The 13,926-nt window shown below is 34.2% G+C and overlaps 1 protein-coding gene across 1 annotated transcript in view; it reads right to left on the bottom strand.

Annotated features, from left to right (window-relative positions):
* Positions 1 to 13,926, bottom strand: part of LOC129228007 (BAI1-associated protein 3-like) — a 406,019-nt gene that overhangs the window by 110,382 nt on the left and 281,711 nt on the right. The window contains exons 27-31 of the mRNA XM_054862634.1: positions 12,329 to 12,412; positions 12,160 to 12,241; positions 10,591 to 10,629; positions 8,890 to 9,013; positions 5,618 to 5,814 (exon numbers count right to left, since the gene is read on the bottom strand). Coding sequence (XP_054718609.1) covers positions 5,618 to 5,814; positions 8,890 to 9,013; positions 10,591 to 10,629; positions 12,160 to 12,241; positions 12,329 to 12,412 — 526 coding nt within the window. The remainder of the gene's footprint in view (positions 1 to 5,617; positions 5,815 to 8,889; positions 9,014 to 10,590; positions 10,630 to 12,159; positions 12,242 to 12,328; positions 12,413 to 13,926) is intronic.

Below are 13,926 nucleotides of genomic sequence, written 5' to 3'. Positions count from 1 at the left end.
ATTTTTTTCATTAAAAACATTTGAGTTTATAGTGTTAAACGAGTGAGAACATAAATTTTAAAATTAGGTCTGTTTGTAAAGTAAGAATTTACAACGGAGAGAAAAATTTAAAATTTCTTTATGTGGTAGAACATACTTTTCATAGTGAGAATTGAAAATTAATAAATATATATGTATATAAACGATTGGTTATCTTTTTCCTTGAAATGGAATCCTAAATTCGTCTTTAAAAACTTCCTAATACGATTTCTGAATCAAAAGAACAACTTGCAGCCGCCTCATTTAATCATGAAATCTCAAAACTTTTCACAGGCTGTAAAGCCTAAACGGTTCGAGATTCACCATAAATATTTTTTACTTTCTTAAATACACAAAAAAAGTAACCATGTCAAGTTTCAATAAAATTCGAGACTATGGGGGGCTATGCCACATTTTTTGATTGCCTTTTGAATTTTTTCCAAAATAAATTAAAGAAATAAAAATATTATTGAAATCATGAATAAAATAAGCAGATATAAGGTAGCATATAGTGAAAAACCACCCAACATTTAAAATAATTGAAATACTTGCAGGATGCAAAATGATTGAAATCTCAAACGAGGCACGCAAATTTCGGCGCAGCACGAGTTTGACATCGTTGGCATGATTCCAAAACATACGTTTTTAGCAGATATCGCGGAGGATGAAGATTCGAAGGAGAAAAATAGAAAAAATAAGAAATCGGGGACCGAAAATTTGAAAATCATATTTTTTTCCGATTTTTGAGAAAAATAAGGCTTGAAAGAGGCAGGAAAAGGAGGAAAGGTTCTCAAAAGTCAACAGAAAAAGCCGGAATTCCGGAAAAATCTCATTTCTGAACTTAGAGTGCATACAGCAATTAGAATTTTTGAATAAAATATTGTTCAAAACTGTTTTAGAGGAGGAGCCCCACTTATCCCGTAAAATTTCACTAGAAGAGGTCCCAACACTATGGGGTAAGTAGTTCCCCCATAACAGTGAGTATATGAAAATCAAAAGCAACTCTCTGATGTAACATTTGTATTAATGAAATACAAGACAACTATGATGACTTAGTAGGAATTGATAGTTCAGCTACAAAAGCTGGGATTAGTTATTTGTGAAACTTAACTGATAGAAAACCATCAAGACTTTGTACCCAAAAATACATGTATGCAGTTTTAAAATTATTGGCTCAGCATAATTAACTGCACATTTTGGTGTCGAACCTAAAACACTTAATGTACCCCACAGGAATTCTTTTACAAATCAAAATGAATTATATTTTTGCCACATCACCAGCAACACATTGTATCTTTAAATGGTGATTTATCTCAATTCATAATATTAGTAAGTATTTTTTGGGAAAAACAGAATTTCTTTGAGAGTCACCAAATACGGTTTAAAAATATTTTAACCTCCTGAAACTTATTTATAACTGAAGTGAACAAGTTTTAGACAGGCATTTCAAAATATACAACTTTTTACCTTTAAAGTGACACCTCATTTGTTTAGAAATCTTAAATTTAATATTTGACCATCTGGTTGACCTTATCAACTGGTTGACCTTGTCCATAAGCACATCTTCTGCACAGGATGCTATCTTTTTGAGACAGCAGACCACAAAGTCGGGATCCTGTCGAGGGCCACTTTGAGTAAGGTTCTGTGAAAAGCATAAAAGTGTACAACATATTTAGCGCAACATTTGGACATAAAATGTATCTTAAAATGGAGTAGCTAATTAAATCACTTAACTCAGATAAAGATAATGAAAAAAAAAGAAATATTAATGCAAAAAAGGGCTAAGTTGAAAAACAACAGGTATGACTAAGGTGACCATATGTTCCGCTTAAACATGACTCCCATGATCCCTGGACATGTTCAAATGCATCGTTCTCCGAGGTGACAATACGGAAATCTGAATGCTTCAACTGAAGGTCATTTGTACAGCAATTTAAGCCTTTTCAAGGCGATAATTTAATCATGAATAATAATTGAATTTATTTAAAAGGTTTTTCGGCCCTCGTACACCTGTGCATGCAGGTTGAAATTTTGCTTTGTGGAAAAGGGTATCTATATGATTTTTACTGTATTTAAATTAATGCTCTGTTATTGAATTAAAAAAAGGTTAGAATGCACAAAATCAATGGGAGAGACTGGCATAAAATTAGACGGTACATATAGTATGTAGCAAGAATAAAATGCAGTACTACAATAGTACTGTACAGTAGACACAGTAATTATATTCGACGAACTTTTTAGTTGTTCAAGCATATCGACATTTTTTAAATTTCTTTAGTTGTCGGAAACTTCTTATTTTTACTTCCATTTTAAAAATTTAGATAAACAGCCGCTTATGTGGAATTATGTTTCATCAACTTCATATTCAAAATGAAAAAGATGCGGAGTGACGATTTGTAAATTAACAAAGCGATGTTTCGACTAGTACAGTGCGGGGTACTTTTGCTTTCAGTGATAGTCAAGGGAAAGTCCATTTACGAAACTGATATTTAGTACATAATAAAGAAGGTGATACCTAAGCCTTGTGATTCCCTTCCGAAAACTTTCGTGTTGCAGGATGAGGAATTCGCGTGAGCTCCGAAATTCGTTACTCGAGAAAAGTTCATTATTTATCCATTTCGCGTAAGTCGAATCACATTGGAGCGAGAGTCCACTGCAGTTTAAAATTGCACATTGAAGTAAAATAAGCATTCTTAGTTATGTTTCATATTTCGTAAATTTATTAATATTTAATTATAAACACTGGTACCATTCGGGATATTTTTCCTATTTCTTTATTTTCTTTTTTACTGATGGAGTGTTGATATATCAGCTAAATAAAAGTGAATTAAATATTGTCAGTTTTTGAGGTCATTCAGTAAAATTGAAAACTGCTCTTACTTCATTTCATCAGCAGCGTAAGAAAGGAGATGGTGTCCAGATCCGGATCCCTAGCTTGAAGTTCAAAATCAATTAACTAGTTCCTGCAAAATATAAACTCCTATAAAATTAACTCCTATAATGAAAATTAATGTTTTTCTCTTTTAAAAGATGTTTTTCATCATCTAAATCAATTTTATGTAAATATAGTATGTATGCCTACATAACATTTTTTAATCAAATTATGACTGCATTTATTTACATTTTCTTTGCACTTCTTGAATGAAATATTCACTGTCAGGAAAGGATTAAAAACTTGAAGGTTGAATTCCTTCAACTTTTTCAATCCTATCTTGCAGCGAATTTTTGTAAAAATCGTAGAAAATGTTTGGAATGACAAAGTGGCTCAGTATTGGCTCAATAAAGGAATGAAAGAATAAATAATTCTTTGTTATATTCCATGTTCAAATGAGCCACTTTATTAATCTAAACCACTTTTTGAATATTTTTGTTCAATCCTCAAACGGTGTATATGTGTATGCTTTTATTTATTTATTTTTTTAAAAGTAGCGAAGTAACGACTACTTTTCAAAAGTAGTTTGTAGCTGCTACATTTTGAAAAAAGTAGTTGTAGTTGAAGTTAACTACATTTGTAATAAAGTAGTTGTAGTTCTCTCTACGAAAAAAAAGTAGTTTTTCCAACCACTGTTCAAACCATGAGTCTACAAACAGGCACACACTTACTATAAGCAAAGCTCTAAATATAATACAGCTAAGCCTAAGCGAACCTTTAAATGCATCACTAAAGTCAAAATAATGAAGGTTATACAAATATTTTACAATCTAAATTATCTACTTTTGTGATATTTAAAATATGGAAACATAAAGTAATCATAGTAACATCAGGTACATCAAAATATTACAAACCTTCGGATTGCAGTTTTAAATTCTGCGCTGCGCCGCGGAAAGTAAATAAAGATGAATGCCGGTGAGTAACTTCATTTCACTTCGTTAGTTGAACTGAAATACGGTGAAATCCGTAATTTCGAGCGGTTGCACCAAGATTTCGAGCCATCATCGCTTCTGAAAAATTTTAGTTGAACCTCTTTTTCGCGATATTTGTACAAGTGCACTATAAATTGGTTCAAAATAGTACGGATATTTTTTACAGTGTGGATTAATGTTTATAGTAGTAGATGGATAATAGTTTCGAGTAGAAAAGAAAAAATTTTGAAAATCTAATTTATGCTTCATCAGTACTTGATGAAATTACACATTATTATAAATATCCTGTTTTGGTTCGTACAGTGAGTGAGTGGTTATGAACGTATGTGACAGTGAGAAGCAAAGCAATGTAAGTGGACTTTTTAAAGTTCTGAAAAAAATGCATTTGAGGTTCTGATCCTAGGTTAGCTTTTATTGATTTTTTTTCTCCAAATCCTTCTGAATAGCAGTACTTCCCAGATATACTAGCTCTATCTCTTGCCGCAAAAGAGAAGAAAGGTTCTACTTTCGTTTGTACTGGTTATTTCGAAATTTTTAATTTTGGAACGCTTTGCTTCTCACTGCTTCATATCAGCGATGCTTCTGCACAATTTGAAAGAAATGGTTCAGAAGAACTTGCACAATGAAGGACAAATCCACATGATACTAATCCCAAGTCCCCCACATACTACTATCTACATAACTTCCTACTAATCCCAGGGGCAATTGCACACCCCCTCTCAAATACTACCCAGATCCCATATTTATGCTCGAAATTACTCTTATCCTTCGTCTTCGAAGCCGGAGGTCGTGGGTTCGATTCCCGCCGGTGCCTTGGGTGTTATTTCCTTCTCTTGTGTCGTAAATCTTACCAGTGTGTGTCTGGAGGCAAGGCGCTTGGCATTCAGTCCTCTATGTATGTGAAGCTGTTAGCTTCTAAATAAATATATAAATAAATAAATTCACGTACTGTTCAACTCTGCCAAGTGGAGCTCCGCTGCCCGACCGATTAAACGATTTCATTAGTTGAAATAGGGGGTGAGGAAAAATGGCTTAAGAACTTGCGGATTTAGTTTGCAGTGTTATTGCCATTTGGCAAAAAATATAATTCAGGTAAGAAGTAGTAAGTGGTGCAGGATTTTGTCGTCATCAAAATGTTTGCAATGGTAGCCCAACTTTGCGCCTAACAATTCCTCTTCTTACTGGTTGCTCTCTCTCTTGAAAGAAATGGAATTGCTCAAGGCCATAGCCAGTGGCGTAGCTAGACCCGACTTTCGGGGGGGGGTTACTTCTTTCATATATATATATATATATATATATATATATATATACATACATATATATATATACATACATATATATACATACATATATATATATATATATATATATATATATATATATATATATATATATAATCGCTTGGAATTTTTTCCTTTTCTTTTTTTTCTTTCTCTTCTCTCTTCTTTTTCTCTTTTTTTTTTTTTTTTTTTGAGACTAACGTTTCGGGGGGGGTTTTGTCCCCAAAACCCCCCCCCCTTAGCTACGCCCCTGGCCATAGCTCAACTTTTCAGAGGTGGACAGTATAACTCCTCTATCCTTCCAGAGAAGGCTATCTCCAAAACCAGAAGCTGGATCCGTCCTTGCACTACTCACGCATATTTATGAGAAACGTTTTCCCGAAAACGTGTTTCACAACTTTTGTGGCACAATGGAAGCAGTGGACATTTTTCATATCCACGACGAATGGACTCACTTTTGTCGTTGGGGTGTATGAGGCATATTTCGGTGAGTCTGACCTCAAGTGCCTCGTTGTCCCCTTCGACGTGCTTGACGTTGCAGAGCGGAATGAAGGCCTCCCCCTCGAAGTCGTTCTTCGTCACCATGTCGTGGTCCATCACGCTGAAGCACAGCCCCGCACCCTCACGGTTCAGCTGCTCGTACGGCACGTGGCTGCAAATAATAATGAGAATGAAAAAAAAAGTCTTCAAATGCTTTTCAAACGTGCTGATGTGTGCATCACATGACTTCATTCTACGCCAATTTAACAATAATAGGGTCTTGGAGTAAGAAAGAAACACTTTAAATATTTTTACCCCCAAGTTTGTTGCGAACTGAAGCAAAAAAAAAAAAAAAAAAATGTTTTATACAGATTAATTTTCTCAAAACTGGACATTTAAGGCTGATTCAATGGTTAACTCTCTAAATATCGCCAATAGTGGCCAAAATAAGACCAAATATAAATTAAAAAAAAAAAAAAAAACGCCAAATTTGTTGCCATGTTGGCGAAAAAACTTGGCGATCAAAAGCTTGGCGATATATCACCAAGTGTTGCCAAATCATAACACCGTTGAGTTTGCAATGAAATTAATAATGATTTCCCCAAAAAAGGTGTAAAAGACCCCCTTTGGAACATCCGAATGCGACCAAAAAGAAAGGTGCATAACTAGACCCCAGTCTACGTAGAAGTCTACGTACCAAATTTCAACTTTCTAGGACATACCTTTTTTGAGTTACGCGAGATACATACGCACATACACAAATACATACGTACATACGGACGTCTCGGGAAAACTCGTTGTAATTAATTCGGGGATCGTCAAAATGGATATTTCGGGTGTCTTAGGTATATATACACGTGTCGTCGGGTTGAACAAAAAAAAAACTCAATAATCATTCGGGGGCGAGCAAAATGGAAATTAAGGCCGATTTTTGGGTGAAATTTTTACGCGAATACAATGCTTCCTTTACTTCGTAAAAGAGAGTAAAAACGAGACAAATCTAATGCTCGGGAATTGTTTGCCGTGGTTAGAACTAAATCCATAGACCGTAACTTAAGTAGCAACATGTCCGCTATCTTGGGGGGCTAAATGCTACTTTCTTCCTGTATCTGCAAGGATTAAGTAGCGTGTTTTGCTTCTTGATTGGGGTGCTTCTTGACTGTTGTTTGTCATGGGCTAGTAAGAAATTACAACTCAGAGGCCAAACAAGTTACATCAACATAGCAGATAGAGGAATAAGGCAGCGTTTAGCCCCAAGATGGTGGACGCGTCGCTACTTTTACGTTGCGAAACAGGGATTTAGCTGGAGTGAGACTTTCATCCTTTCATAGTTTAGAGCAATTTAAGTCTTTGTAAAAACATTCAGCAACAGCTTGAGTTAGTGGAGCGCTTTCATGTGCTTTTAGTTGGCAATGTACATTACATTACATTACACCCCAAGATCCCCCGTACCTTCCACATATGTGGTTTACCGGTTGAGTAGGGCTCTGGAGACAGTTCAGTTTCAGTTTGTCATTCAAGTATTTGTTACAGAGGATGAGCATTAAGAAAAAGTTACATTAAAAATACATTCTTTTTGTTTACCATTTTTGAATTCGACAGAATTTAAAAAAATAGTTATTTAATAAATAAACATTTAAAATATTTAGACAGCAAAAATACAATAATGATTGAAACCAACAAGAGTACATTTACGAAATACATTAGAACTCTGGCTGGTTAGCAAAAGAGACGCAGGGGTGGAGTTGTGTGTCTAAAACTTGTTTAGAGAAAAACTTAGTGAAGTATTTTTTTTATAGGAAACACTAATATGATATCCGTGTAAACACACGAAGAATTAAGATTTGAAGCGGGTGCTAGGAGGAAGGGATGGAAGATACGTCAATGGACGAGATTATGTACCTATGTACATATAACCTTTTTGAGATACAGAATATAGTTTAGAACATAGAGAAATATATTTTAAGATAAAGAGTGAATTCATTAATCATTTGCATTGGGGGAGTGACAAGGCGGATGAAGTGTTTTAAGAACTTGAAAGGTTTTTGAACAGGAAGAACATTTCGCATTCCAGTGAATATGAAAAGATGAGGTCAGAGGACAGTGATAGAGGAAATTGTTCGGAGACCCTATTTCTCCTAAAAACAGCGTGGGGAATGTGATGAAGAGAAACGATGTAAGGACCCAAGGTAACGATCCATGGCCAAACACGAGGGTAGAGTCTAACCGCTGGAAAAAATTCAAAACCCTGCGACCATAGCTTCACCTTCACTTTCTTTCCGACGTAACTGCTGATCTGCTAAGATTTAGTTGGCAGCACAGGGTGATTATAGCAAAAGTTTCAACTTTAAAACGCTGTAACTTAAACATTACTGTTATAATTGATTTGATATTTCTCTAAAACAGTCGTGAGTTTGATTGTTTAGCAAAGGAAAAACGATAGTTTCAAAATGAGCCGATAGATAGCACTGTTGGTGAAATTTAAGGAGGAAAACCTTAAAAAAGGAGGGTAAGGGGGGGGGGCACGGAAATTTTGTTTGTCGAAGAAAGAAAATAATAAATTCTAGAGTTACAGCTTAGTTTCGAACAAACATTCCTGGATTTTTACAGGTTTTCATCAAGTTTGTGAGAAAATTAAGTAAAGTTTCCTGAACTGCTACAAGTTGCATTAGAAACAAATTGTTACAGTGACGATACAGCCTTCAATGTAAATTACCTATAATTAAATTTTTTTTTCGTTTCCTGCTTTTTTTATCATAAAAAATTCTTGAACCTTTGAAATATTTAAGCGCAAACCGCAGATTCAAACGACATTTTGTCGCTTTTCCATAAATTTTTAAAATGATTCAAGGATTTTTCGGACACCATGTATTCTGCATAACGTTGAGTTTTCTGAAATTGAAACGTTAAAATAACCTATTAATGTGTCTACGTCAAGGGTTCAATTTTGCTCAAAACTGTCAGTTTTTACAGCTTTCCAACTGTTTCATTTGTTATTTACTGGAACACTTGGAATTGTGAAATACGTAGTGAATCTTGTAAAAGATTTAATATAACTGTTCAAATGATGAAACATAATAATTATTTTAAACAGGATGCAAAAAAAAAAAAAAAAAAAAAAAAATTGCATACAAACTGTGCATTTTCAAAGCATTAACTTCGCGCCAAAATGATGCAAAACACTAATAAACATAAAATAGATTTGAATATTTATAAATGTTACAAATCATCTGGAAATCATACTTACAACTCGAAAGCTTCATCAAAGAGTGGGTATAATGTCTTTTTCTGCACCTTTGTTCTTTGTTTAACACAGTTGGGGAAAAAATGTCGAGGAACAAGCTCTATGATCACAAAAGGATCGCTGAATCCTGAGGGAAACGTTTCATTTTAGTTAGGAAAGAAAAATGACTACAAAAATCTAAGAGGCTGTCCACAAATAATATCATGCTTCAAGGGGGATGGGATGGGAGGGGAGGCTTTGTGAAATTGTGAGTGTGTGTCAATGGGGAAGGAGAAAGTAACAAGAAGTGCAACATCTTGCACTTTTTTTTATACGTTTATAAAAAATAGCGTGAAATGTGACAAAAGAAAAAATAATACGGTAAATTATGACACTTTGTGAAAAAAAGAGGAAGAGGGGTCACAAATGTTGAAAAATGTTTGACATATTTTGTGTATAGCCCCTACGGATTTTGCAACGAAACATATTCCCTATTTACGTTCATTTCACAGAGTTTCAGTGAAATGGAACAATTAATTCAAAAAATCAATTATATAAATATACGTGTTAACGTTTGCCATAAAATACATAGAGATAATGCAAGACCCATGCTTTGAAGAAGATGCAAAATAACATTAAGTAGTTCATAAAACTGCTCACGGTAATTCTACTATACTGCCATGGGCAGGTAAACAGCAGTATCTGCAGAAATAAGTTTTCAAGATATTTAAAGAAACGCATTTTGGATTCAATACTAATAACAGGGAAATGTTGGAATTAGACATTTTTCGCCGTTTGTTTTTTCGCACTTTTTTCAGCGGAAACCAAACAAGCAAGCTTGTACAATAAACCTGACGTTGTTGTTGTTGTTTCTCATCCCAGAGATCCGCAGAGCTAGATCAGGTCCATGAATCCATTCACCCTGAGGAAGTCCAAGACCAACAAAGGATCTTTAAACAGGTCCCGTCTGGTGAGCCCCTAACAGGATAAAATGTGGGCAGGAGAGGCCTGTGCAGATGAACACTTAGCGCTGAGTTCGAACTGCTTGATACCATTGACAAAAGTCATTGTTGATAAATGTCCACTAAACAGACAGGATAAAGCTGACTTACGATAGATGACGAAAATGCAAAAAAATTAAAAATGGAAAAGTTTCACTTACTGCCCTTTACATGCCTACGACAGTATAGCTCAGATAAATTAAAACAGACTGGGAAACAGTTTGAAGAACAACTTTGTTGGATTCAATTTTTCAGCTATTTTAAAGTAAAATAGACTTGCTGATTTCAAAACTACAGTTATTTTTCTTCTTATGCCAGATTTTCCACCACACCCTGTGTGAATATATCGACTTTCCGCTGTAGAGCGTGCGCTAAAAGAAACCTTACTCCTCTCCTGTTAGCTGGCCTAGACCTTTTCTAATTGAAATAAAGCGTTTCTTTTCCAGAACATTCTTCCTATTATTTGCAGTTTAATTCACTTTGTCACGGCAAAAATTAAAGGACCAATAAGGTATGTTTAATAAACTCCATGCTCATCAGTAAGTGTTATTTTTTATATTGTGTATTAATTACATTGTGTACATTAAATCTCAAAGTATCATAAATAATCTTATGTGTCAAAATAATTGTCTAGTTAGTAATAAAAAAAATGTGCATAAAGTAATTTGCATTTTTTTTATAAAGTAAATTTCTATCGTGAACAAATAATAAACATTTTTATTACCTGTAGGATCCAATGGCAGTAGATCTCTGGCATTTAAGACTAAAGAAAAGATAACAATAAAATTTAAATACTGTATAAAGTTACGCAAAGGAATATATTTTCTCATTTGTATTTTTCTTCAAAAGTTTATAATTATATATTTCATTCTCTTAAAACGAAAAGTTAGAATTATGACTTGTGTTATGCATTCCTAGTAGTACTAAATGTGGAGCACGATAAAATGCCTCTTTTGTTAACAAAAATAAAGTTTCGAAATAAAAGTGTCACTAAGTACATAATGCTTTCCACCAAGAGATTATTTAAACGAATCGACACAAAACATACCCAAAACTTGTATGAATGATTTTTTTTTAATTACGTTAAACAGAAGAAATCAGATTTGTCCATACATTTATACGTTACAAATGGAATTACATATGCTATACTTATACTAACAGCACCACTGAATAGAATTAAATATAATTTTTGAGTTTGTTACGTACCTCTTAATTGAATCTGAGCAGAACTGGATAAAAAAAATACTGTCAATTAAAAAATATCTACTCAAAATTAGTTAGCAGATGTTAACAATACTGTTATGACAGCGTGCTTTACTCGATATCTCTGTAGAGCAATTGCAACAATTGTTTGGGGCAGTCATGTGACTCCATGCTAAATGTAATGGGAAGATGAAGTTAATGAAGTAAATAAGGCCTTCTTAACAGGAGGCTACTAAGTTGAATCAACTTTCGAACGGGCCGTTATCGGGATGTGCAACCAGGTAGAAACGTTAAGGAATCGCTTGGCATCCTTCACACGTTAGTTAACTCATCAGGTACACCAGGCAGCATATAAACAACCTTTACTCTGCTAGAGACCATGTAAAAAAATTTAGAGTGCTGATTGGCTACCACGTGAAAACGTCATCCATCTCTTGTATAGCTTGTTTTGAATGCTCTAATTATTGTTTCATTTTGAAACAAGACATATCTTCTAGACTTTACTCGAGGGAAAGGAAAAAAAATAAAACATTCAAACGTGAATCCAGAACTTCCAAGGCACGAAATTTGTTCAATACGTTGGATGATGAAAAAACATGGCCCATATTTTTGCGTCGACTGAACAGTCAGGAGTCCCAAAAGTATTACAAGGTCCCTAGCTGAGTAAAGGTTTTTTATATGCCACCAGGCACACGTGCCGCTACTATTCTCATCCCGATGAGTTGAATCAGCTTTTTTGTTCATTCAACTCATCAGGACATTGCCGAGCGTTCATACTATACACAAGTAAACAAATCGAGTCTACTCGGAAAATTTTTAACAGCTTCATGGAGCAACTACTCGAATATATTTGGCTTATAAGAAGTGAAGTTGATAAAACTAAGTTGCCTCTTTGAGCAAAACGTAAAACACCAGCCAACTAGTTAACAGGCAAAGTTTTCTAAAAGTTGATTCAACTTTCCGCCTCGTGTGTTGACGGCCTATCAGTCATATCTTATTATCTATGCACTATTTTCTAACAAAATGTTTTTGCACGTGATAGACCGCTTAAAGAAAATTAAACTAGCAAAAGAGAAGAGCCATAACTTACTATCTACGTGTAGACTTTCAGCAGATGGATTGTAAGATGCTTTAACCGTCAGAATTCCATATGTAGGGCTTTCTGTTTTTTGCTGAAATGTATGAATATTTATTAGGCATTACATTGAAGGTTTTAAGAGAAAAATATTTCAGACATTTGGGTTAAGTTAGATACTTACCTGTTCTTCTAATCTCTGAAGTGTGTACAATTCTATTAAATGTAAGGTTTCGGATTTCTGTAATTTCAACATGTGGAAGAGATCCTGAAAAGTATTCGAAGAAATTGAATGTAGAAGAATGTATCATCAGAAAAGGCAAAAAAATCCTAAATTTGTATTTTTAATGATTTTCATTTATGAACATTTGAGGGGCTAATATGGGGAATACAGTAAGTCTCAATATTCAAGTTTTTAGTTTTTTCCCCAGAAAAAAATAGTAAATGCTCAAGCCAATAGTTATGGAATCAAAAGTAAGTCCACGCGCAAAATGTTTTAGTTGCGTTCTGGAGAGTGCTTTAGTATTTTTCTGTTCCAAAAGAAAACAGTTATAAACACTTGACATTAGATAATTTGTACTCGCACAATGTTAAGCAATTACTACCATGAATGTTCCAAACATTCAAACAACGAGAGCCATCATTGAGTAATTATATAAAAACAGTGAAAAATCCATCGATCATTTTAAAAAATCCCCCAAAACAAAAGAAAACATCTTTAGAATAGAAAATAACTGTACAGAAGTGAAAAAATACTCCTCCCCCAAATTATAACAAAAATAAAAATAATAAGCAGCTTTACATTATTAGTTTTCAAAAAAAAAAAAAAAAAAAAAAAGTAAGAAAAGAATAAAAATAACTTGAACTGATATGTAATGATAGATCTTTAAAATAAAACCAAAAAACTACGGATAATTGATCTCAAAAATCTGCAAATGAAAGTAAAGCGCTATAACTTTTTTCGTTCTTTGACCTTATTAAAAGAAAATCTGAATTGTAAACCATATGACTGCCTTGCATAAATTACTTCGCAACGTTTCTATGGAAATCTCGCAAATTATCGCCAAACTGACGCCAGATTCAGTATCACAAAATTGTCGCAAACTTAGCTAAATATTGTACAACTGGAGATAAAAAATTAGCGATCAGAATCTTGAAAACATATCGCCAATTCAAGAAACGTCATATTTAAAAGTACGAAAACTCTCCTGTTAAAGATTCTGTGCAACCTGGCACCACTGTCAAACATGTTAACCCGTTCAAATGATAAAAGTAATTTATCATGTTACTGTTCAGCACTAGAGTTAACGGATTTTTCCTCGAGAGATTTGAGGTAAAATGTTAACCCATTTTAATGCAAACGGAAAAGCCCAGACAAACGCGAGCATTTCCCATGCTGGAGAATAAAAAATCTTACGAAGCGTATTCCAAAAGTAAAGTCTAGTGAATAATATTTAACTGATTGTAAGGCTGAATGAAATTTCATGCGCACAGTGCTATTTACCTACTCATTCTAAAGCTAAAGCTTGAAAACAGAGAAATGGCGGGAGAACTGTAAGAAGAAACGGACTATTTCATTTTGTAATAAGGGGCTATTAATCAATTACGTAAGGGTCCCGAAGGGGAGGGGGATTAGAAAAATCTTTACATACCCTTATTTTTCTTGGGGGGGGGGGGCGGGTCAGACTCATTTCTACGCAATATTTTCCTCGCACAATTAGTATCGCATCATATGCAAAAAATGTCTAAAAACATTCAGTACTAGATTATAACTTTTTAGTA

Source organism: Uloborus diversus, chromosome 8 (genome assembly GCF_026930045.1).
Source record: "Uloborus diversus isolate 005 chromosome 8, Udiv.v.3.1, whole genome shotgun sequence".
NCBI classification, from domain to species: domain Eukaryota; kingdom Metazoa; phylum Arthropoda; class Arachnida; order Araneae; family Uloboridae; genus Uloborus; species Uloborus diversus.
Note: the sequence above shows the minus strand (reverse complement) of the source record. Positions and strands in the feature narration are given on the sequence as shown.